The following is a 26433-nucleotide window of genomic DNA, read 5'->3' on the forward strand; positions in this document are numbered from 1 at the left end:
CATCAAATTCCCACCCCACTCTCTCTGAACCCAACAAAAAAATTGGCCAATTTTCCAACCCATCATCAAACCGCACTATTTAGGCCCACCCGGGTCAGATCTGAACGACATCGGCGAAATTTATTGTGCATTTTCATTACCAAATGGGAATGCCCAGTAAACGATGAGCAAAGCCCGAGGGGAAGAAGAAGAAGACACCGAGTGCTTCTACAACTCTCTTGGCGAGCTGTGGTTGGTGGGAGGGAACTGGAGTTTGGGTTGGGATAAGGGAAGAAGAAATCGGGCACCAAGGGCGGGGGTAGGGGTGGGTTGGGGTTTTGGGTTCATTTGGGGTTGGAGGTGATGGTCATGGGAATGGGGAAAAGAAAATCGAAGAGGGGGCATTGGATGGTTGCGGGATAGAAAGAGAGCATATAGAGAGAGAGGGAGTTTATTTAGAGATTTTCTATTTAAACCCCACACTTCTCTTAGTTCACCCCATGTTCTAAGTTCACTCCAAGTTTTAATTTAAATTTTCACAATTTCTAAGAAAACCCCACTATCTTCCCAAACTACCCTTAAATACACCCCAAACTGAAAAAATAAGAAATAAAAGAAATTTTCTATTTAAACCCCACAAACTACCGTTAGAGAGAGGAATTATGTTCTGCGCATGAGAACTTTTGTAATGCCTTCAAGAAAGTGTATTAACCCAATACACAATAATAAAGAGATCCTTCATCACTCACATAATGCAATTTCAGAAGAAAGGGAAGTTTGTACTTATTAATTGGGTTTCAAGAGAACGCTTTTTGGCTGTGGGATAGCTGCTACGTGTTAGCAAAACTATGCCAACTTCCCTACTTTATATCCTATTTGTATATACATTTTTGTTGATCAGAATGTGCATGGTATACAATCAGAATGGACTTCCTTTCGTTTGTTAGGTGGACAGCAAACTTCTGTTCCATGGACTCTTTGTATGATATAGACCTCATATCAGGCACTGTATCAGTAATTTTGGACAATTCAAAAATGTGGTATCGAGTGGTGGCAACAAGTATGAAGTTGGGAGGTAGAGGAGCTGCCCATGTGGAAGGAGGAAATCGTGTTGATCTCAGGGAGAACAGTAATCTGGCAATACGATGTAGAGGAGTTTGTATTTTCTAAAACTTAATATAAGAGTGGTGGGGTGTGTGGGGTGTGTGTATAGATGTACTAGGGTTAAGTATTAAGTTGGATGACCCTTTTTGTCTTTTTACACAATAATAAAACTTACAGCTTAATGATTTAAGTATTGGGGTGAACAAAGAGAAGTACGGGGTTTAAATAGAAAATCTCTTTATTTATCCCTTTTTTGTTTTTAATATTTTAATATGGGACTCATAGTGCCACGTAGGCAACTAACGGAGAGATCTAACAGAAACTTTAACAGTGCGTTTGGATGAGGAAATTTCAAAGTACAAGGGATTTCATAAATGAAGGAATTTAAAATGAGGGAAATTAATGTTTTAGAATTTATAAAGTTTCTTATTTGGATGACGGATTTAAAACACGGAATTTAACCTTTATTTGTAAAGCTATCTTTTCTAAAAACTCAATATCTCTTGGGATTTTAGAAATAACAACTTTTAGATAGAATTTAAAGGTGGGATTTATGACATCCAAATTCCATGTTTTTTCCCACGCGGAATTTCTAAATTTTTATGTTTTTTTATCCAAACACGGGAATTGGTTCATGTCAATTTAGAAATTCAAACTTTTGTCAAAATCCCAAGTTTATTTCCCTCATCCAAATACGCCATAATGGTGGAAACACATTGTAACAAATTTAAAAGATAAGGGTATGTTATTGTAAAAACTAAGACAGTAGAAACTAACATGTCTTAAAAGTGTAACCACATGGTATTAAACTGTAATTAACCCTAAAATAAAAAATAATAATAATAACATTTGTTGCGTAGCTAGTCTCCACACTATTGCAAATGTTGGCGAGTAGCTCCTTAGCCATGCATTCTCAACGAGTGAATGGGAGATGTCTTTGCTTCACGTGGAACCTGATTGGGTTACATGGGCTATAACCACAAGAGATAGTTTAAACTACAAGAGGGAATGAGGTTTCACACGCACACATACACACTATCAAAGTGCCATGAAGATTCGAACTTGAGACCTCTAATCTGCAAATCAAGACTATTTTTCATTGAGCTCCCCGTTCATTATGTTCTTCGATAAATATATCCTTTGGTGTTTTGCCCTCTGAATTTTTCATCTCTTGGTAGGATGGTGGAACGAACTTTTTCACTTCCTGGTGATCAATAATATGATTCATTACATGTGGAACTAGCAAACATGAAAAACTAACCTAACAACTTATTTGTTTACAATATATAAATATCAATGTTTTTATCTCACAAATAAAAAAGATTGTAACGAACTTGTAACTCAAGTAGTTAAGAGCATTTACACATACGCCTTACTCACTTATACATTCTATCTCTTATGTATCATTCAACCCAAAACTCAAGAGTTACAAGCTAAAATTTAAGGGAGGAACCTGTCTTTGTACTAGTCGACCATCTTTTTCATCCGGATTAAACTTTAACATATGCGTCCAAATAAGCGTATATATATACAGAAATTGTCATATGCGGACATCTGAACGTTATTATCGTGCGGACGCCATGTATTTTGTATTACCCCTTCCTGCTTTCCTGCCTGTTAACATCCGCACAATAATAACATGCGGACATATCCGGATAAAAGAATATATATATATATATATATATATATATATATACACAAACACATACATAGACATACATACATACATAAACAAACACATACATATATACATACACATATTGTAATATAAAATATAAAAAATAAAAATTTCCTACATTATTTTTTTAAAAGGGAGGGAGAGACGGATTACCTTAAACCATGATAAGTCTCGTTTCATTTGAATGGTAGATCTTGACCCGGTATTTAATTGATTTGATGGAGCTAACTTCGCCGCTAAATGTAGTATGTTGTTGTTCTTATCATCTTTAAACGAGAGCACGATATTCTTATTTAAACCCAGCTTTTGTGCCTGACTGAATATGCTTGCCTGATGGTATGCGACTGCGATGTGGAATAAACTCTGATTGCTGTCATCTGTTTCCCATATCAAATCAGGATAAGAGCCAATAAGCTCAGCCACGAACTTAAAGTTTCCCAGCTTTGTTGCCATAAATAGTACATGTGAAGGCCTTCTTATAACGTCGATAACAGTCGAGTCATTTTGCCATAAAACTTCTTCCCAAAGACATTTCAGTAATTGACAGCAGGGCGTTCTTGTCAAGTTTCTCTTGTTTGTACCTGGAACAAGTCGAAAGCAAACTAGATTTTTTGTTTGAGTATGAACGTAGGTATGGTGAACTTATGAAAATGAATATTCCTTCTTATTGTCTAACTTGTCAAAGTTAAATGTAATTGTATAAGCTTCAATTTCTCTACTGTTTTCCCTTTAATTATGGGGTTTGTCAACTTTCAAACTTGCATCACAATATATATCTAAACAACTTGTACGTACAACCTAGGAATATTGATGCTAACCTTAATTTTTCAAACATGAATAACAAAAAGGTTGTGATAACGTGAAACACAAATAACTCTATTTTGTCACAGACTCATTCAACTATATAATGGAAGGCTGGCAAATAAGCAGGATGAGCATGAGTGATAGGTTTGGTTTCCAAAACAAGGGATTAGCCCTAAGTTTCTAGTTTACCAAAATACATATGCTAGTCAACATGATAAATTCAATTAGGTTAGCGTAATTCCCCTAGCATCACTAATTAAACATGTTAGAGTTTATTAGTATTCTACATGAATATGAAATGGTATGAGATCAACATGATAAGACAAAACTCGGGCTATCACCCTTATTGATTAAAGTCATGCTAAGAGTAGTAAAGAGGTGCAATGAGTGAGAGAATTACAAGAATAAAGGAAGTTTTTCAATATTCTTGAAGTTTTGATGGCGAATGCTGAAGGCTTCTGAGCCAACAAATGCAATGCTGTCTCACCATTCGCGTTGCGAACCACTGCAAGCTCCGGATAGTCTTTAAGCATTTTCAATGCTAGTTCTGCATAGTAAAAAAAACAGTAACACTGTTAATTGGAAATGAAGATTCCTAATTATCCGTACACAGTTTACTTAATATATTCCAAAAGCTGAAGAAACTTTCGGCCACCACATTTTTAAATTCCGTCGGCAATTCTCTGAATGACCTCAAAAGATTGTTTTTCTTGTCTATACAGTGGTTTGCCGATGATTGCATGTATTTGGCCTATATATCTTAAGGACATGTATCCAATAAGGGGTCATACGTAGTAATTGTCATCGATAACAAAATCAGTTGTTAATAGACATGTTAACATGCTTACCGTATAAACCGTTGTTAATGCAGCTGAAAAATATCCCACCTCTTTCCCCCTCATTAACAAGTTCTATGAGTTTAGGGTAGAGATACAAAGCCATCTTGCCATGTCCAAACAAAGCAGCATAATAGAGCGGTGACAATCCTTGACCTCCCCAAATTTCTAGCAGCCTTGGATTCTTTTGCATCAAAATCTTAGCCACTGGTACGGTTCCAGCTGCAACAGCATGATATAAGGCTGTATTGCCCTTTTGATCTTGTAATTCTAGGTCGCGTTTGTCCAACTGTTTCAGCAACTCCTTCACAAAGTGAACTTGTTTTGCTCCTGCGGCAACATGAAGAACAGTCTGCCATCCTTTCGTGATAGATGCACGGAAAAGAGTTTCATCTTCAATCATGATTCTACGAGCCGCTTCCCAGTCACCTTCTACCGCAGCCTTGTATAGGGGCACGCATTTTTTGAAGTATTTTTGTTTTGCATTGGCTGTAAAGATTTGATAACACATGGTTATATAATATGTAACACAAGAACACTTCCACTAGTTGGTTGTAGTTGAACATAAACTAAACAGCCATGAAAATAAAATTTAATTAATGTGTTCTTTTGCAGTAGCCAGATTACTTATTTCTGTGCAAAATTCTATGAACAGAATAGAACACTAAACACTCGTATTAAGATGCAAAATTGTACCACCGCATTGGTTGTACAACAATGCAAGAAACGATTATTTTAATTACTCGGAATAGTTTTTAAAGAGAGAGATCTTACGTGAATCTTCCAGTGCATCAAGAGATGGTGTTTTAAAAGAAGCTGACACCGGCTGCCAAGCTGGCGAGGTAGAATCTTCATCAGAGACTCCATGTGCATCGCCTGTTTGTAATATAATTTTTTCATGATGTGATTCCTTTGACAGCGGGCAAGGTGTTGAGCTGAAATCTTCTGCCACCATTTCGTCGGATACTATACCTGCCATTCAAGAAACAAGTTAGATTGCTGAGTTCAAATTGCATATATATTTCATTTATTTATAGATATTGATGGAGCTTTCTAAGAGCTCCTAATAATTTTTATTTAAATTTTGCTTGGACAGAAAGGAAAGGAAGTCTTACAACTTTTAAGAATTAAGGAAATACTTCATTTTCATACTACCAATTTATATCACTGATCACATTAAGTTTTGTGTCAATGCGACAACACATACGTATGATGTTTACGATATTACACTTTGAATCTAAACCATTTATGTACAACTTTTTAAGCAATATGGTGCATTAGTAAACGAGTCAGGATCAGTAACTACTAGCCTTTTATATTTCTCAAGTAATATATATATATTACAAGAAAATACATTCGTGGCACAAAATGAGATGGCTAAAATATTTTAGGTGTCTAATAGCTAGAAATATATGCCATGCTTTAATACGATAATGCTACTTTTCTAATTATAATATAGTAATTACTCCTTTCATGATAACCACTCTTCTAAGATATACTAATTCCTGTCGGTTTTATTCGGCTGCTTATGTGTAAGAGCATCTCATGTTCATATAAAATATTGGTTTACTTAGGGTACACGTCACACCTACCTATTAAAAGACAAGACTCGTGTTGATAGGAACAATGAATTGAATATAAAGACTATCAGGAGAATTAGGTAACGTAGTTCGCTAATATGATTAGAAAATATGATTTATCTAATCGCTTTTTATAAGGTTTTTCTTTGTAAGGTAGGTATTTCTTTGTATGATTCATCTTCTTTAGAGTAGTTTAAATTATCCTCTAGTAAATTTAGGCTACATAAAATTACGGGGAGTTTGGTATCCTATTCAAATAGGGAACTCAAAAACTTTTATTTCTCTTAAAAACAAGGAGTTCTTAAATCTATTTTTAATATTCAAAAAGTTGTTTGGTATGCAACTTGAAAACTGTTTTTCAAATCTTAAAATTTTGAGAACATGTGAGTTGTTAGAAAAAAAAAACTGAGAAAATATATATTTTTTTGTTTTTAATAATTGGGGTGTTTTTTTAATTGTTATTGAGTTTGAGTTTTTAAAAATAGGGCTACCAAACAGGCTTTTTTTTTTTTTTTTTTTTTGGACTCAAATTCTGTTTTTGAGTTTAAAAAATTAAATTCAAGTTGAATACAAAACATGCCCTTAGGGTCTTTTTATCTTTTTCGAAACTGTACTCAATTTCCTTACTTTCTTTCACTTCATCACATTTATTTTGTTGTGGGTCAAATCCCTAAACAAATTTCAAAACTTGATTGGTCAGATTTTGTGGGCAATTCAAAATACCTCCTATTTTTTGTGATTTATTTGTCAAAAGAGTTTTGTGGAATTCAATGCCAATACCTAAAATTGAATACACAATAATTTACATATTATCACCACCAAGGGTTCTTAGGTATGTTGGGTTCTATTGTGGTTGTTTTATGGAGAAGGCGACTGGTTTGCTCTATGCAGTCAAGGGAGAGATATATTTATATGTATAAATGGTTTCCAATCTCCTGAAACCACCTACTCAATTTTGTTTCCCAGAATGCCCTAATTTTATCTCCCATTAGAAACAAAACAAAATAAAATTGAAAAAGAATACCCACCCACTCGACAGCTGCCACCCCATCACCTTCGTCGCTTATGTCGGTCCCTTTCCTTTTTTAATTTTTTTCATTTTTTCTAGGGCTAAAGATCATTGCATTCCAGCCAACCATCCAACAAAAACAAAAAAAAATATATAAAAAAAAAAAAGGAAACCAACCAAAACAAGGAGGCAAAAAGCCTCGAGAGCAGAACCAGCATCAACAAAAGCAAACAAAACACCACACCAGGCCCTCCCTCCATTTATCTTATCTTTTGTCGATAAAAAAAACTATAGATTAAAGATAATAAGGAACTACAAAAGTATCTGTTATAAAAAAATCGGTTAAAATCACTTTTGATCCCTGTAGTTTGGCTCTTCAACCACTTTTGACCATATAGTTTCAATTCGTCAATTTTGACCATGTGATTTCATATTTGTAGCAATTCAAAAACAAGTTAGTATTCTTTTCAATTTCTTTGACAATGCAATGGGCAATTTCATCAACCCAAAATCCTTGAGCATAAAATATCGTCCGAATATCCCCTAATTTCATATTAGAGCTTGAAATTGGTCATTTCGGTTTAGGGTTCTTCAAAAATTGGGATTAGTGGTTGAATTTCGAGCCTTAATATTAAATGGGGAGAATTTCAAATAAGTTGTTAAGCTCAAGGGCTTTGGGTTGACGAAATTACCCTTTGCATCGTTAAAGAAATTGACAAGAATACTAACTTGTCCTTAAATTGCTACAAATATGAAACTACATGGTCAAAATTGATGAAATTGAAACTACATAGTCAAAAGTGGTTGAAGTACCAAACTATAAGGACCAAAAGTGACTTCTGGCCTAAAAAATCTTGAATGTTATTGAGAGGCTCCAAATAGAAGGTACTCATTTTTAGTGTTTCTTAAAAAGTACATTTTCGCATATTTATTACATCATAACTAGATGTCTTAATGATTTGTGATTTGTCTACTGTTTTGCAATGACGATTTATGAATGAAGACTTGAAAAATAAACGGTGCAGATCATTAAAAATAGTGGAGAGTGATCCCATAAGGTAACCCGAAAATATTTCCTCCATATAGAAGGGGACTCTAGATATAGTATGAACTATATCTAGAACTTTTGAGATAAACACCCAGTAAAACAAGTGAAAAATCATATGTATCCAACTATGAGGATTCTCCTATTGTGCGGTTACATTTTTCAGAAGAAAACATGATTGATAATCACAGAGGAAATACCAGCTAAATGAAAGGCTAGCTAGCTCTTCCTGTGATGATGATTGCAGAGGAATAACGCATACCTGGAAATGTGTCGTTTCCGACAATCGACCTCCTGCACTACATGACCAGCAGACGGAAAGAGGAGAGAGCGATCCGTGACTGTACAGTGCTGTTGTCCTGCTGAGGTTTGTCTTCGATAGAAAAAAAATACACGAATTTCTCTGTTAGACTGATGAAGGAAAAAGACCTCCAGAAACCAATAAAAGGAAATGAAAGTACGTGCATACCACCAACCATATTGTTTTTCTCAAATTTTTTATTTGTTGCTATGCTTAAACACCACTAATCAACTTGATAAGTATAACATATTGTGTTTTCAATATTTGGGTGTTTACCTCATGCATAGGTACATAATTTCATGTGGGTGCTTATTTCATCGATTAGTATAATATCTGGGTCTTTACTTTAATTGATTAAATTGTATTTTATCCATATATTAGGTAAATATTCACAAAGGAAAGAATTTAAATTTTAAAATTCAACTACAATGAAATAATATGCATTAAATTGGATTTTCGATGTGTTTCCTTATTTACTTAAAAGGGTAAAATCGATACAACAAAAAAAGTAATAAAAGTCAAAGGATTCTGCATCTAAAACCAAAACGACGAGGACTTGGCCTAATGAAAACTAATCATTTTGAAACTAGCTAGATCTAAAAAGCCCTAATATTTAAAAGTCAATTATGGAACTTCTAGTATCCAGTGCAATACTATTTGTTTTGCCGCCCACGAGTAAGTTTTACACTTTATATAACTGCTACTTGATGTAAATAATACACATATAATCAACACTATACATATAATATACATAAACAAGTAATATCAGGTGATCATTATCATATTCCAGTCAATCATACAGAGTTCTCCAAAATTGCACATTAAAGCTCCGTTTGGTTCGCGGAAATGATTTTCCAAGGTCACGGCCATCATAGTAGAAATTCACTATGAGTTTAGTATTTAAAATAAAAGTTATATTATAAATTAATTAGAGGGTGCACTTCTTCAACATGAAGAAAATGAAACACTGCCTCTTTCTCTCGTCAAAGGGTTATATTGTTGTTTTTTTTTTAAATCTATATATATAAAGCAAAAGACAGAGAATGGTAAAACATTCAAAATATCAGAAAATATCATTAGTTAATACAAATATTAAGAATTAAAATTATTAATTAAATGAGGATAATATGGTAAATTCACACTTTTTCATATTAAAAAAAAATTAAAAGAAAAAGAAAAATCAAATAATTGATTCTATTTTTATGGAACACAACTACCCATTATCTTTTTTAATTCTAAAATAAAATAAATTTATATAATAAAAAAGTCGCGCATGCGAAGAGTTTAGTTATTATAAAGTCAATAATATTATTTGGGTTACAGGTGTTATAAGAATATGCGTCTGTATATATTAATATATATTACTTTTTTATGTTTGGGATAATATATATTACTTTCAATGTCATTTAAATACGCAATGTAATTTACTGTACAATTACGTATGTTTTGCCCTTACATGCCTGCATAATTTGTGAAACTTGTCGTTAACGTCGGCAACTACGAAGAACGCTGTCAGGCGCATTCGCTCATGAATTGTTTCGAAGTTAACAAGAAATTACGAAGAAGACACCTGCTGATTATATATTTAATAATATTTTTGCGTATGAATGCATGAGTGTGCTGCCGGCTTTATTGTATTAATCTCTGGAGAGTTGTCATTGTTTGTAATGTAATTTAATGAACTTATAGTAATATTTCCTCTTGTATAATGGTCAAAGGATGAAAATATTGAAACTGATGTTTACGGAAATATCAACTTCCGGGAACTTTAGAAACCTAGAAACAAATTAGTCCCCCCACTCCAAAACTGTATTCATATCGGAATGAAATTTTGACAAGTATTGATGAGTAGTTGTTTTGTTGGGGCGAGAAGGCTTAAATTTAGTAGATTTTCTTTACATTTGTTTTCCAAACCCAATATATATTTTAAATGATTAAATAAGTTTTTTGGGGGGGTTGGGTGGGAAGAAGGCTTAAATATAGTAGCTTTACATTTGTTTTCCAAACACAATATATATTTTAAATGATTAAATAAATTCGTGCAAAAACTTACCGCTCACTAGATGGGAGCTGACCGGTCACCCAACTACATTAAAAAGCTCACTGTCATTGGGATTCGAACCTGAGATTTCTGGTCTGCAAGTCAAGACCCTTTTTCACTAGGCTAGATCTCGTTGGCAATTAGATTAAACACTTATTGTGCTTGTAAAAGTATAAAAATATAGGTATGAAGCCTTTATTCATCACTTTCACTCTCCACCTGCAGGTAGTGAAAAAATGATTTTCTAGACTAGAGAGGAGTAGGATGCGGTTTCTGCTGAAGCTTGATTTTTGCTTATGCATTCTCTCTATTCTAGCTAGGGAGCTTCTCTTGGGAGCCTCTTTGAGATGCTTAAGTCCATTACTCCGTGTGGATGGAATGATCTAAAATGAGGGACTTGAATCTAAATTTTAGTTAACAATTCATAACAAACAACACCAAACCATTTTTTTTTCTGTAGCATTTTACAAAAGGGTGATATCATCGAGGGTTGTGCAAATGGCTTCACCTTTCCCTTCAATAATGCAAACTTGCTGCTGGAATTATTGAAAATCCGTCCGCCATCATGCCACTTTGATTAAGTTCCAGGCATACTGCATGCCTCAATATTGTTTATTCAAAAATTACATACAACCTTTTTTTGTTTATCACTTAAAAAAGAGAAGATTTATGTGATTTATATGAAAAGGATTGATTAATTAACTACGAAAAAAAAATTCCAGCAAATAAAGTAAATTACATAGTCCGTTTTAAGGATTGGCGACTTACCCATTCAGTGACTTTAGAATTTAAAACATCTTTCATGATTGAGAAGACAAGTATCAAGGATTATTAATAAAACTAGGTTTTTTTTTCCAGTTATCAAAAATAGTTCTTTTATTTTATTTTATTTTTGCCTTTTCCGAGAGAAGATGAGAGATTATATACAGTAACATAACTTCAACACGTTCAATTCCATTAATTTGTGAAGGATCAGATACTGTACCTAGCCAGCCTGAATAAAAACAGCACCCAATAATTTCACGCTGTTCATTCCTATCCTGTTACAGCAAATTCTAAATTATCAATTCTGAGTACCCAAAAACAAAAAACTATCTATCTACATACATCCAGAGAATGGGGTAGCTGTCGAAAGAAAAAGCTTTGCTTGCCTGCCTACCTTGGAACTACCCTAGTCGACCAGAGAAAATTCTTCAAGGAAGACTGAAAAGCCCCACATACAACTCTCGAAAGAGTGAAGAGAAACGAATGAGCATAAATACCAGCCACCAGAAATGCTACAACATATGTTTTCAGGCCTTTGGAAACAGAGAATTTTCTCTCCATCTTAATGGAGAAGAAAGTCTCCAGATAAGACAAATCACCCACAAGAAATGGGACAGACTTCATGTTCTCGACCTCTTCTGCTTTTGAGATACAAAACGAACCCCTTGCTTCCCGAGTTCCAGAGATTTGACTTTGCCATCATCCTGAGTAACAGATAGCGTTGATGTGCCGTCGATTATGTCAGTCACCACTCCCTTGTGCCTGGATAAAACAGGCGGGAAAATAAATAAATCAGCACAAAATAAATGCACCAAAACCGGCACCTAAACCCTTAACACATAAAAGATGCAGGAAAATGCTCCTACTAAAGTAACTTAGCACCATCGACAGCCACATATCCATGAGAAAGAAGCATCTAACACAGATATGAACGACATTTATCTTCATGAACAAATTGTTGACATCACAACTCCAAACACCTTTCATATGTTAGCTTATATTTTACGCAACTTTTAGTTTCTTGCAAATACAAGGCAAGATATTGTAAAAAAATCATGACTAATCATCCTCCTTCTAAGTGACCGCATCCTCTTTCAAGAATAGAACAGCATATACAACAGCATCATGAATTCTACTTTTTTTTAAAAAAAAATTTGTCAAAAATTCTACTTAAAAATTTAATGAGTAAAACTTGCACACAATGGATCAAGTGACGCACTTTATCTAAACAATCAATTTTTCCATATAAGAGATGCAATATATATAAAACAACAAACCCACCATGAATTGTCAGATAGCTGCTGAACTTCAACTCGCTTTCCAATTGCATCTCTGCCCAACTTTTTCAATATCCAATTAGCATCCATGATCTCATCCATTAGATTATCTTGAACTGATTGTGTCTTATCATCATTCTCACTAAATGACGTTTTCTCCATAAACGGTGACGGTCTCTTTCTTTTCGACCGTTGGCCCTTAACGTAACTTTTTTCTTCCTCATGATAGGAAGAACTCTGATTTTCGAGATTAGGTTTCTTAAGCTTAAACTTCAACAAAGGTTTTGTATCCTTGGCCGGCGAATGTGAAACAGGTGTCTGACCAGGATCATCATTGCTTTCAGTACGTATATTAGACCTGCTTTGTGATTGCTTGCGGGAGTATACCCTCTCGTTTCTCATAGTCGGGACATCACCTACAGGCACAACCGCGGTCGTGCCCCCTTCAATGCTTTTTCCGGATGAACCATGTACAGGCTCTGGAGGAACGGCTTCGTATCCATCAACCTTATCTCCTCTAGCAAATTTAGGGTTAGAATCAGAAGCTCCTGACCTAACTTTTCCCAACTTTATAAAATTTCCTTCTCTTCCAGCAACCTTTGAACCTTTCAAATGGCCAGAATAATCGCTTCTGTCTACATACAGAACATCATGAAAATTTCAGTTGCATAACGTGAGAAAACATCAAATTTAACCAAATTACTAATCAATGGGAAGGATCAAACTTTTCCAGTATAATAAAGGATTGCACTCTAGTACCTTTAGCATCACTGATATTAGCAGAACCATCATGTCTATCCACCATACGACTTGCCTTCTGCTGGCTCACATCTTCACTGCCTGCCCATGAATAGGAACTGAGGTCATATATGTGTGTGTATATACAATACATATATAGAGACACAGAGAGAGAGAGAGAGAGAGAGAGAGAACAGTGTTAAAAGCTTACAAAATAGCATGAAAGCTAGGAGCCTAACACTAGGTATAAAGAGAAACTATTTATCAATTTTTTCATTAACTTGTTTGTTTCTTCTTCTTCATTCTTGGAGAATTTTCTATTTCTATTAATTCATTTAAGTTTTTTGGCTATACCCACCATAAGCAGCTAATCCTATCATCGGTTTTTGGCCCTCAAAATATAAGTGATGCTCTCTCTACTCTAAAAGTATTGCAGTTAATGGAAGAGAATAATGTTTGTTGGGACCACCCAACAGCTCCACCAAAATCCCAGTGGGCTTTCAAAGTACATCAAGGAAATGAGGGTTTACACCCCAAATTTCCACCATTTCATTGAGACATCGCCAAGATACCAGCAAGGTGGACAGGTATACCTTCCACCCCTTTCTCAGTGTGTGGGTATAAAAAAACACAAACAACCCACTCGACCTTTTCGAACACTGAATGAGAGATAGTGAGGGTCCAACAGGGTGCAGATGAGATAACTTACTGATCAATAAATGCTAATTAAATGTGACTTAGGGAACACTCATAGCTATTCCTCTCAAGCTCAAGCAACAGAGTTGCAAAACGCAGCAACGTTGCATATTCCTCAAACATTGTACCATAAATATAAGCCTACAATCACACATCATATTAAGCTACGTATGCCTGAAAAAAGTTAGTTGTATGTAAACCTACAATTTTCTGAAACTTTCTCAACACATTTATAAGTGAAAAACTTATTCATCCACTTCAATAAACTAAACTCTTTGTTTTTTTAAATCTTTCTGATGATAATGCTAAAAGTAAGAATAGCAAAGTGGAACACATCACATAAATGACATACCATTCGAGGTCACCACATCTTGTTCTCTTTGACCAGTTGAAACATCAGACCTTGGAGACTTAGTTATATTTATCTTCCGTGCACCAAAATTTATAACTAACTTCTTCCCTTTCACAGGCTTTGACTTTCCAGCATGCTTTGCAGTATCCTCTCCGCTATCAAGACCATGCGACTTACCCTTGATACGAACGGCCTTGGAACTCCTATCTTCATCACTCACCATCACTTCATCAACAAACTTGTGCTTCAAAACACCTGGCTCGTTGACAGAACAAATCTCTTTGGTGTGGCCCATACTTCCAGCGACGGGTGAAAAATATATGTCTGGTTCTGCATTTTTGTAGGACTGCATCTCATCATTCTTGTCATAGCCCAAGCTAGATCCAAATGACTGTGAATCATCATGTCCACCAAAACTCTGGTTCACTTCGGTTGTACCAATTAAGAAATCCTGTTCCTTTTTCTTAGCAGACACTTTATTTAAAGATTTCTTTCCGCTGTCCTTGGTCTTTTTTGGTGACTTATCAACTAACCCTTTGACAGATAATTTTAATTGACGCCCAAGTTCATTCTTTAATATTTGAGGGCCATTTTCTTCATCCTCAGAATAGGGTGAAATAGAAAATATTTCTTCTTGAGTTGGCAGCCCAGCGGCAGCCCTCAAACTATAAATTAAATCTTTATCAGCGGTGTCTTTTCTCCTCCAAAGCTCTTTCACAGCATCCTCATTATTCTTGACCTGGAAAAGAAATTCCAAAATAGGAAATAATCAAATTAGAAATCAAGACGACCACGAACTAATTAACTTAGAGCAAAAGGAAAGGAAGACACAGATTTCTATTTATCTTTGCAAACCTGGTAGCACTCTCCACGACACGTGGCACATTTGTACTGGAGATTTCCATCTAACTGATACTGCTGATATCTCTCGTCACTGAACAAATAAACAATCCCTTTCAGAAATAAGCATGTATTATTCACCAATTTTGAAGTCGAAAGATAGGGTTGCATTATTTATAATGAATCACTATACGGGAAGGGAGGCTTACTAGGAAAGTTCTGTATGCATGCAGGGAGGTTTATTAGATTGATTGGTCTGCTGGCCAGACCATAATGGCTAATTAAACACATTTGAGAGATTAAAGGAGAGACGGAATTACTCTTCTCCAAATGACAAGTTCTATTTGGGAAACGTTTCATTATATAAACGCTCACATTGGGACCCAAAGTTAAATGGTAAAAACCACCCTCTTTGATTAAAAAAATTATTCTTTGGGACCAGGAAATGTAAAGGCAGGATAATTCAGCAGAAATATTATGGGTCTATAAAAGTAATGAACCTGATTCCATCACATTGGCAATGCACCCAGCGCTGGCAAATATCACAGCAAACCATTGGTGTTGATTCTGAATCTCTATAAACCTACAAAATAGGATAAACAGAAATGTCAAGAACTCTCTCTCTCCCCACCTCCTCCCTTATTTGTGTGTGCATGTCAGACAACTATATCTTTTTTATAAGAACATGTCTGATGACTATATACTATATACATATCAGGATTATTTTTGCCAAGAGAGAGAGAGAGAGAGAGAGCAAACAGTATAACATATTGCATTAAACATCAAATATAATCCACCATTTGAAATTACATTGGTATATGCCATTATGGTTCCCTATTAATAAAAAAATGAAACGGATCACTCATATGTAATGAAAATAGTGCCAGTTAATTAAAAAAAAAAATTATCTGTGTCCTTAATAAATTAATCAATACCTTCAAGCAAACAGGACAATAATTCCCCTTTGCAAATAATCTTCCACACGCATCACAGCATGTATATCCCAGAAACCACCTGTCAATTTAACAAGCAAATAGTGAGTCCACCAATTCAAGCTAAATTAAATTATAAGGTTGTAAAAAAATAAAAATGTAAAAAAATTGACTTTCTATACAATAAGAAAAGAATTGAGGAAAAGGAAATATATCCTAACGGAAGTTTACTTGCTGGCTTTGAATTTGAATGACCAATTTAGGGAAAATGCTTAAATGGGGAAGGAAAACATTGAAGTACACAAACACACAAAAAAGGAAAAACAAATTAGATCACTTAAAAGTGCAATCAAAGCATCTTACACAACCAAAACTCATTGCAAAAGACACACTTAAATTTAAATTCAAATGGATTTCATTGAGGTATTAAAACTATACCAAAAGAAAAACACCATAATACAAAAATGAGGTGTAAGTGTCAAACTCTATACACAAGCATAAAAGGGTTTAAACAGATGGTATCCCACAAATGGGCATGGTGCAGGCAGTCCTGATTATCGGAAGAACAATCTAAGTTATAGAAGGGTGCTCAACGAAAAGAATTATGATACTACAAAGTTTCACAAACCACGGAAGAAAAATAGCAATCATCATCTTAACATGCCCCTAGACAGAAGATAAACTCACAGTGTAAAACATTAAGAACTAATACCTTACACTTAAGCCATTTCCTGGGACTTTTGACCCACAGCTGTGACACTGTGTATGTTTTGGGCACACATAAGGTCCAGGAGAAACGTTCTGCATCATGAATCAATAAATATAAGCATATTTCCTAGCCAATATATAAACTCAGGAATAAGCAGTGAACACCCCACCTTGTGTGAAGGATGCTGGCAGTAACAATGGTAAGCACCATCACACCTCTTGCAGAACATAAGCTTGTTTGGATCTCCTGTTCTTCGGCATACCTGAAGAAACAAGAGTTGTACATGTGTAAGATTATACTACACAGATTAAAAGCAAAACAAAGCATGCTAATGTTCACTTTACTGCTAAAAAGTGATGACTCTATTGTAGGAACACCATATCACCATAAGATGTTGTAAAGATTAGTGTTTATATTAAATGATAAGGGCATGAATCTAACTTTCATATTCTTAATTCTATTTCACATACAAATACAACTACTTTGACCACCATAGCTCACATATGCATCACATAACAGAAGAATACCAAAAATACATGATTGGTGGTGCATTGAAGAATGGAAACATAAAAATTTTGTAGAGCAAGAAAAACAGAGCATGGATGAATACTGCAAGTCACACATTACCTCACAAATTCGGCACAAGGGGCACGTCCATGAACTCCAGTGAAATAGATCTACAAAGAAGTCCCATCAATTTTATTACCTGAAATTTGTAGCCTCATTAAAAATAAAAAATGAAAATTGGAACAGTAGTCTCACCTCTGTGTTGAGACCAGACTTTTATGCAGTTCCTGTGGTACTTCTTGCCACAGGTTTTGCATGGAAGCATCCTTCTTGCTCTCTCACTTCCTTCATTTTCACCACAAAAACATATCCGGCACATAACATTGACATTGGACTGAGCCTGTTCTTCTCGCACAACGCCTCTTGAGGTATCCTGTTAAAAGCAAAAAGAACCCAGTATTTCCAATGTAACAAATACAGAAAGAACATATACCAGGGCACAAAGAACAGTAAGATATCAACACCCCAAAAAAAAAATTTGATCCTCAAAAGGATTTGACATTAAGCAAAACTGCAAAATTCATAGTGGCAGCACGTGTCCCAAGAAAAGCAAACACAAAGGCTCCCGACCTCGATTAGCAGTCAAATTCTTTTGACGGGGTTCTGCTTCTGCAGCAACATGCTCTAGGGTGGGGGTCCCGCTTATGGGATCAAATCAATACACTCTAAGAAGAAATATTTGAAATCAATCTCATTGATATCATCAATTTCATAAGTATCATACCAAATCCCATCAATCAAATTGCTTTTTTGAGTAGATACTCTAGGAAAGGCAGGTAATGGGAGCTATGGGCTGTTCAACATATCATGATGGATTTTCAACTCCCGTCCTTACAAGGTACGGTCATTCATAAGCAGAAAGTCTTCTTACAACTCATTAGGGAAATTTATGCCAAAAGAAGGTAAACTCTTTTTGCGCACTATCATAGAAAAGCTACTTAACAGCTTTTTTTTTCCAGCTAAAAGTGCTGCAACCACTTTGGATGACCCTAAAAACATCCGCTCTATCGTAAAGTGTTTGCTTTCTCTCTCTTAATTTCTTTTAAGACCAGTCCTAGTGTTCTTCAAACATTAAATGACTTGTATAAGACCTTAAAAATCCACCTTCTGTCTTCTAACAAATTTTTTTCCAAAAGTACAAAAGATATCAATGTCTTCATTCCAATTCAATTTGAACTTAAAAGATAGACCCAGTGTACATTAATTAAAAGATATTCAAAGCTTCCTTATAAATAAAAATAAAAAATGAGATGCATTTCGTTAACAAATATAGACAAACATATGATATGCCCTAATGAATGGAAGCCAAATTTATGGAAACTCCCAATTATTAAATATCCGAAATCATTCCACCACATGGCAAACTGAAAATAAACACGAAAGCAACCGGGGAAAAGTTACTTTGTTGCAGCATTAGCCAAAAACTTTTCAGCATTCAGCATTCTTTTACAATCAACACTACCGATAACATGGATTCAGATACAAAATAAATACCAAGATTATCCTATAATTTAGCTCCAAAACACTTGCACTTCAAAAAATAAATGCAATAATCACAAGCGGTAAATTTCAAGAACCTCACCGACAAATAACCGGACTCGAATCGCCGAACGAAGTCCTCCGCCGCGACCATATCCGCGGCAGCCTTGCGCTGGAGCGCGGCCCTCTTGGCCTGAGCGGAGGCCGCGGCCGCCGACTCATCATCAACAACAACGGCAACGTCACCGACGATCGATGGGAGAACCGGCTGAGGAGGAGGAGGCGGCGGCGCAACTCTCGGAACGGCAACCTGGACGGTTTGGCCTTCGTCGCGAGCCCTAATTCCGGTGGGATCGATGAGAAAGTCGTGGACTCGAAGCACGTCTTGGAGGAACAAGGTCTTGGCATTGTCGGTGGCGAGAGTGCGAGGAAACCCTAGCGGACAGTCGCAGATTCGGCGGCTTCAATGGGAAAAAGAAAAAACCAAAACAAACAGAGACAGAGAGAAAACAATGAGAAGTTTGAAGAAGAAGTAAGCGAGAAAGATAGAAACAAGAAGAGAGGAAGAAGAAGAAAAAGAAAGAAATAGAGGTTTTAGAGAGAGAAGAGAGTAGATAGAGAGGGTACCATGTAATTGGGCAAGCGACGTGAAATGCCATATTGCGAGAGAAGATTTAGATTTGAAAAAATTTGGGTTTAGGGATCGCCCTCCCTCCCTCCCAAAATTTTTACTTGGAAAATAAAAGCCAAATTAAAAACCAAAATAAAAAATATCAATAAAAGTTTCAATTACAATTAGGTGTGATGAGTGGGGTGACTGTGATAATTCGCTGACGAAGATTGTTGTGAGGCGAGTCAGCGAGCGAGCGAGCGAGAGAGAACAGGAAAGAAAGAGGGCTTTTTCTTCTGCGGCCTTGTTTGTTGTTGAGTTTATTTGTTAGGTTGGGTTTATATGGTAATTGGGCGAGGGCCTCGTACGTGTCATATGCCTTTGGGCTTTATGTGTCGCTGTTCCAAGAAGAGAACAATGAATAAGTTTTTTTTTTTCTTTTCAATGATTTTATTTCTTTTTGGTGGAATATGCAATCGAGTCATGTTTTATTGTGGTTGTAGTTTCCATTTTTTCAATTTTATTCATGTTTTTATTAACAATTCGAATTTAGACAAAACTAAATATTTTTTTCGTCAAATCTTTTGTGTTATTGTAAAGTATTACACTTGTATATGTAACATCGAAGTAACTTTTGTATACGCCCGTTGTATATGAATTTTTTGAATTAATTTAACAGAAAATTTAACTTTAATTGCAACTGTTAGTTAGTTAATTACAGGATATAACAAGATTTAAAATATGCTAGACCAAAGTAAAAAATATAAAAATATATATAAAAAGGGCAAGAGTACAATGATAATATGGTCCACTTTAGTACCTTAACCGTATGGTCATTACATGTTAGAGAAGTGGTATAAATGTAGTCTAATAATACGGTCTCCTTAGCATGACCCTATATTCTTGCTTTCAACTTTTATCTTCTTTTTGGGAAAATCATCTTCATTCTTGTTTTGGCCACATACAATTAAGTTTCGCGAGATGAGTTTTTTGGGAATATCATTCCTATTCCCCTTAGAAAGTTTGGTAAGGTTGAAAATGGTAATCATGAAATAATCTATTACTACTTCAATGTTTGATAGTACACAGTACATGCTGCATTGGGATGGAGCAATTTGAAAGAATAAATTTGAAGATTTGACAAAAATGCTAAATTTGCTAGAAATAAAATTAATAAAAAAAAATACTAGAAAACATTAGATTCAGTGTATTTGAAATAACTAAATGCAATATATTTGGAATTGGTTTAAAATATTATACGGAATGAGTCATTTGAAATTCATTTCCTTCTCATTCGAAACCTGGTATACATATGGATAATATAATCTTATGATTTAACCTATCATCTAAATCCATAGATTTGGAATCACTTTATCCAAATGTGGAAATCGAACTTTGTTCTATTTTCCAATAATTATTCACAAAATATTTAAAATAATTTGTACTTCCTATTTAGAAATGGATTTTAATTTAAAGAAGAAGAATTTTGTCATAGAAGGTTCTAATTGCATACTTGAAATGGGTATTAGAATTCTTTCGATTTCTGATTCTCATGCATTTACTAACACGTCATGACTATGAATAAATAAATTATTTAGATTCTACAGCATAATCCATAATCCAAAACCTGAAAAGCCATGAATTAGGTTGGTAGTTGATCTCATATCCATTTCTTCTATCTCATAAATTTTAACTTCCACAATTCATTACTTTTCCCATCATAAGTAAACATGGTATTAGAGGAATGACAAAACCCAAGGTGGCTCATTGGTTTTCATGGATACCACATTCCATGTAAAGGTAGTACATTTCCAAGATTGTGCATCCTAAATATGAGAACTGAATCTCACCCATTCTACTTTCATGCCAGCAAAATAAGTGTGGGAGTGTATTCAATTGGGAACTCTAATGGATTTGAAGGGATTTTAAAAGTCCATGGGTATTTGATCAGGATTTTAAAGGAGTCAACTTTATCTCACAACCTAATATTTCGAAAGCAGTATGCTTTCAAGCATATGAGCACATTTTGGGGCCATTGAAGTCACTTCTTACTTTCGATGTCTGAATAACTTAATTGTAGAAAATAAGCAACTTGTTGTAGCACTCTTCCAGACAGAAATGAGTTTCTATCCATAGTCAACCATTCCTTTGTTGATTTACAGTTTACACTACCTCTGTAATTTCTAACCTCTTTTTCCTGCCATTTTCTTTTCTTTTTCAAATGGCTCCTAAATTTCTACAAACTATGATTTTCACAGACCATTTGGTTCCTTGCTACAATTGGTATCTAAAACTCTAAGCTATCTTTTGCTATGTTTGATACATTTACATGATAGAAAAGTCATCATCAAGCCCATCTAATTGTCCTTTTAGACTGTTTTCTTGGATGATCAAAACTGAAGTTATGGCTGAGAAATCAGAACCTGATAGAACATCCCCAATTGGACCCAACTCTGGACATTGCTGCCAGTCATTCATCCCAAATGTCAAAACCGAATTCACTCTTTCCCCTCTTCCCACTATAATGAGTGAGTACTGCCCATCCAATGCCCTCAAGGTAGTATAGGTTTCAGCAGAATTGGCAAGATGCTTCTCCATGTAAGCAACTTGCCCGCATGACACATGTCTCTCATAGAAGCTAGCAAAGCACTCATCATCAAGCTTCATTTCCTCTTCTTTCTCAGAAGAGCTGACTGTGTAATTCCCAGGTCTAGTTGCTGCCTCTGAGCTAGCATCAACCAAGAATCTTATGACTGTGAGTTTTACACCCGAATGTCGTGCTACGCGACCAGCATAGGCAAGTGCTTCTCTATCGTCTTTACCACCAATAAAGATGACTGCCACACTGACAGAATGATCATAAGTTCTTCGTAGTTTTTCAATCAATCCAAGACCTCTGTCTACAAGAATTCCCACAGAGCACGGAGCATTCTTGAGGACCTGTTAATACCATAATTATCATTAATTGATAAATGGAAAGTATGTCATAGCAGATATGTCTGTAGAAATGTGAATGAACTTGGAAATATAAGCAGATATCTAAGACATCACCTCCTTTATATTCATAGTCAATATGTAATATGACCTTACTAATTAGCATTGCGTTTAGCATATACTATGTAACTAAAAGGTTGGAAATATGAGACTTAACTTTACATGCTTATCTCTCTGACTAATTCTTCAAGACATAAACCGAAATCCCTAATGTAAATTAGAGATTACATCAGTGGTGGTATCATACATGTCTAAATATATACTTCCAAGTGCAAAGTTTAAATCTATAATTGTTCCAAGCATATGATCATGTAGCTAGAAGTATTTAACTATTTTGTTGATACATTTTGGTATGCCTGACCAACTATCGGAATGAATTTTGTTAATTCTCGATATAATATGTAGCTGATTGAAAGATAATCCAGTTTTCTGATATACATTACCTTACGATTCACATATCTGAAACCAGAATGACCGTTATCCAAGGTTCCATCTTCGCGTTGGACCTTGTGAAATGGCAATATGATGAGCGCTACCATTGAGTCCTCTGCCAAAATGCAAATATCCTGGGGCAAGCCATTGAAAGTCGAGAGTGCCAGCAATCGTCTAAGTGTGATACCTTCTCCGCTCTCCCCTACATAGGCTTGAACTGCAGTTGTGACTTGATCTCTCATTTCTTTTACTCCTGTGTGAGTCACAGTCATGGTGTCCACTCCTTCTTCTTTGACCAGTGTGGCTGCGATTTCGTCTGTGAGTTCTATCATGTCGGTTACATATACCAAAATACCAGGGTCAGCTGTCCCTCTAGATATCTCAATGAAGTTAATGGTAGTACACACGTTTTGAGGCCCATTAAGGCATAGTAATATGCGGAGTTCACTTGAAGGGTCAAGCAACTGAAGCGACATTCGATGAGTAGGTACCCGTTTCCTTGCACGCTTGATGATTTGAGCCACGACTGATGGGGCGTGCACAACAGTGAAAAAGATAGCTATCACCATCACAGTGCTGGTTGAAGTAGACGTTTTCCCAGCCTGCATGTGATCAGAAGGGCAAAAAGCAAGAAGATCAGGATGGTTCAAACAGTGAAGCTGGTCCCAATAGGCATGAAAATTGTTGTTGATGTATAGTTATAAGTTATATATCTACTATAATTTTCTGTCACAAGCTTCAGTTATGTTTAAACCGTGCCATTAATAGGTAAAAAATGCATCTGAGGAAGTTAGTATCACAACACATGAAAATTGGGGAAGGAAAAAAGAAAGCACATGAGGGAACAAAAAATAGAGGTCAGAGACTAACTGTTTTTGCAGCAATGGCTAAGTATATGTGAAAATGGCCTTTGGTAGTGAGAAGAAGCCCAAGTGCAACAGATTCCGGCCAGTTAAACCCCAACAGCTTTCCAGAGATGACTGTTCCAGTAACTTTTCCAATTGTTGCTATAGCAAAAACTACAAATAACCTTCCCCATGTCCCGAATTGGCCAGGTTGAAAATCCTTGAACACAGCTTCGTACCCCATCCAAAAGAAAAAAATGGGATAGAAAATGGTAGTTAACAAGTAATTGATCTTGCCTACTACCCATTTTGAGACTCTTCCCTCCCTTGGTAAAAAGGTTCCTGCCATAAATGCACTCAAAACAGGACTGTATCCATAAATTGGTGAGCAGGAAATGACCAAGGCCATGAAAGCAAGAGCAAGCACTAGGTGTGAACCTTTTATGGGTTTGCCTTCCGGATTTTCATTGTTGACCCAGTTCATGAAGAATGGTGAAACATATGCAGCGAAAAGTGTCTGGATTACTAATGCAGAACCCATTTCAATGGATCTCCGAACGCGCTTTGAAGTCTCTACAACTTTATTGCCATATTCAACAGGGCAAAAGACATAGCCAATGGAGAGGAGAAGAGTGGTTACAAAATCAGCATGCATTCCTGCAGCAATGACCAACTGGCCTATGTCTGACTTTCCTATTTTGAGACTTGTTATCAGACGTGTCAACACCGGAGAGGCTGTGCTAGAGAGGACCGTGGAGAGGGAGAGAGTGAAGTCGACCTTGAAACCTTCTGTAAAATGCATAAATGGGGTTATGGCACAGGCTAGGATGAATGTGGAGAGCATACCACCATAGGCCACCTTAGCATCCTTGGTTGGTTCTTTAAAGAGTATATACGGATTCATTTCTATGCCTAACACAAACATATAGCAGATCATGCCAAAATCAACTATGAAATTCAATGTTTTACTCGCTGAATCTGTTACTTGATTGCGTATGAACCCTATGTTTCCAATGAGCAGTCCTATCTGCATACCATAAGAGATAAGAATTTAATCACAATTGTAGGCAGTGAGTAGCATCATAAAGAAAACAGCACCCATAATAGCATAGTTCTTATCAAGAATGACCAACAAAAATGGCATTTTTTTGTCATAAAGATGAAAGGTGTGGTAACAGGCTTTAAATTTTTTATATACGAAACTACTACTTTTTTAATGCAGAATTTACACTACAAATAAGTAAAGGGCATAAGTCCTATCCACAGGACATACAAAATTATGAAATAGGCCTCATTAGAATAAGGAAGTCTTTATCTGATCAAATTTACTACTAGTCTGGATGCTGAAGAAAAATACTCATAAGAAGGCTTATTGAAGGGCTTTCTTTTGAATTCATCAGAACTGCATACAAGATGTCTTCTCTCTGCTTATGGTCTCTAGACCAAATAACTTGTCCTCCTCCTAGGAAGAGCTACAACTGATGTCGTCAAGAGTCGAAATCAATAGCATAGAATGTAAGGGACCAAAGTTCTAACTGAAAAAGACCAATTAAATTCTGCTGGTTGCTCAAGGGGGTTTTTTTTTTTTTCCTTTCCGTTGTCATGACTTGTTCACTACATTTACAACCAAGTAGACTGATATGACAAGAACAATCTTCATCACCCTGTTAAGGACAATCTAAATTAGAGTCCCAATGACTGATATGAAAGGTAAATATTAAAACAAAAGAATGCCCCTATAAAGGCATGACCATATGATCACACATATCATCATAGCCAGCCAGCTATACGCTCCCATAATGTCATTCTGCACTCCAAAATTAATTATTATAAAATACTCGCAAAACTAGTGCAGAATGACAAACTCAGAGTGAGAATAACATTTCCCGCTCATATGCATTGCCAATCATTCATAACAAGCTATATGTGCCAATGGTTGGGGATGGTTTCAATTCATCAGTAATTTCATTGGCAACCTCTCAAAATGACCCCAAAAAAAATTGGAAAATAAAAAAGAGAGTTTAATACAAGTCTTGAGAGAGAGAGAGAGAGAGAGAGAGAGAGAGAGAGAGGCTTACAACGGTGTCAGAGGTAATGCGAGGCTGAGAATATGGCTTTAACAGGAAGTGCGATATATTGCACAGAGCATACATTAAGAAGAAACCAAAAGCATACTTGGCTACTTTTCCAAAAAGCTCTTTCAACTTTAGTGTGCATGGTCCAACAATTGAAATTTTCTGGAAACTATGGATTTTTTTCTTGCTGCCCATGTTTTTTTGTTCTCTCGCTTTTTCTCAATCTTTGTCCTGAGCTTTCTTCTTTTGCGTTTTTGTTTGCAAAAGATTTTTCTTTTTTCGTCTGAAAGTTTGCAAATGATCATCAATGCCACCATTTCTCTCTCTACCTTGGCTTTTCGCAGGATGAGTTTGTGGTTCTGATTAAAAGGCTTTGTTTGTGGAGAAATTAAAGGAGAGCGGCTAGGAGAGAGAGCCATTTACAATGGTAGAAATAATACAACTTTTAAATAAAATGCAAACAAATGGGAATTTTTGAATTAAAATACTACTTTCTATGTTAATAAATCCACATATAAATTTGATTAGTTAAGAAACTAATGGATTTTTTGGCCAAAAATAAAATAAAATTACTGGATTTCAAATTAACCCTTATATACTTTTCCCCACTTTTTCCATAATTAAATTTTGTTCATATTCCTACGGATTTAATTGTCACGTATATATATGCAACAATTTCTTTCTGGCAAATCTTAATACACGTAAGAAAGAATGTGCTAGCTAATCCAGTTGGTAAGGTGACTTA

General features: G+C 35.6%; 3 protein-coding genes across 8 annotated transcripts; all 3 read right to left on the reverse strand.

Annotated features, from left to right (window-relative positions):
• Positions 1 to 1739: 1739 nt before the first annotated feature.
• LOC103330594 (uncharacterized) lies at positions 1740 to 8478 on the reverse strand. 5 transcript variants are annotated; one of them, XM_089051523.1, is made up of 7 exons: positions 8298 to 8478; positions 5176 to 5367; positions 4414 to 4890; positions 3966 to 4112; positions 2915 to 3363; positions 2537 to 2697; positions 1740 to 2287 (listed from the first exon to the last, which is right to left on the reverse strand). In XM_089051523.1, the coding sequence occupies exons 2-6, from the start codon at positions 5354 to 5356 to the stop codon at positions 2581 to 2583; spliced, it is 1371 nt and encodes a 456-aa protein (XP_088907649.1). In that variant the 5' UTR covers positions 5357 to 5367; positions 8298 to 8478; the 3' UTR covers positions 1740 to 2287; positions 2537 to 2580. The 5 variants fall into 5 exon arrangements, with proteins under 5 accessions (XP_088907649.1, XP_008231413.2, XP_008231411.2 ...); XM_008233191.2 differs by having other exon boundaries at positions 2915 to 3342; positions 5176 to 5373; XM_008233189.2 differs by having other exon boundaries at positions 5176 to 5373; positions 8298 to 8477.
• A 2833-nt stretch (positions 8479 to 11311) lies between these two features.
• On the reverse strand, positions 11312 to 19596 carry LOC103330593 (PHD finger family protein). Of its 2 annotated transcripts, XR_513995.2 has the most exons (14): positions 19360 to 19596; positions 18836 to 19193; positions 17449 to 17626; positions 17314 to 17363; positions 16856 to 16948; positions 16690 to 16778; positions 15981 to 16059; positions 15546 to 15628; positions 15061 to 15139; positions 14206 to 14944; positions 13179 to 13259; positions 12424 to 13054; positions 11537 to 11904; positions 11312 to 11417 (listed from the first exon to the last, which is right to left on the reverse strand). XR_513995.2 is itself a non-coding variant. In XM_008233188.3 (13 exons), exons 1-13 carry the CDS (start codon positions 19389 to 19391, stop codon positions 11763 to 11765), a joined length of 2634 nt encoding a protein of 877 aa, XP_008231410.1. In that variant the 5' UTR covers positions 19392 to 19596; the 3' UTR covers positions 11312 to 11762. The 2 variants fall into 2 exon arrangements, 1 of the variants encoding a protein (XP_008231410.1); XM_008233188.3 differs by having other exon boundaries at positions 11312 to 11904.
• Positions 19597 to 20988: 1392 nt separating this feature from the next.
• On the reverse strand, positions 20989 to 26033 carry CHX28 (cation/hydrogen exchanger 28). The gene is made up of 4 exons (XM_016794151.2): positions 25692 to 26033; positions 23639 to 24640; positions 22780 to 23370; positions 20989 to 22282 (listed from the first exon to the last, which is right to left on the reverse strand). The coding sequence occupies exons 1-4, from the start codon at positions 25881 to 25883 to the stop codon at positions 21668 to 21670; spliced, it is 2400 nt and encodes a 799-aa protein (XP_016649637.2). The 5' UTR covers positions 25884 to 26033; the 3' UTR covers positions 20989 to 21667.
• Between the last annotated feature and the right edge of the window lie 400 nt (positions 26034 to 26433).

Source organism: Prunus mume, linkage group LG5, assembly GCF_029339155.1.
Source record: "Prunus mume cultivar Tortuosa linkage group LG5, ASM2933915v1, whole genome shotgun sequence".
Lineage (NCBI taxonomy): Eukaryota > Viridiplantae > Streptophyta > Magnoliopsida > Rosales > Rosaceae > Prunus > Prunus mume.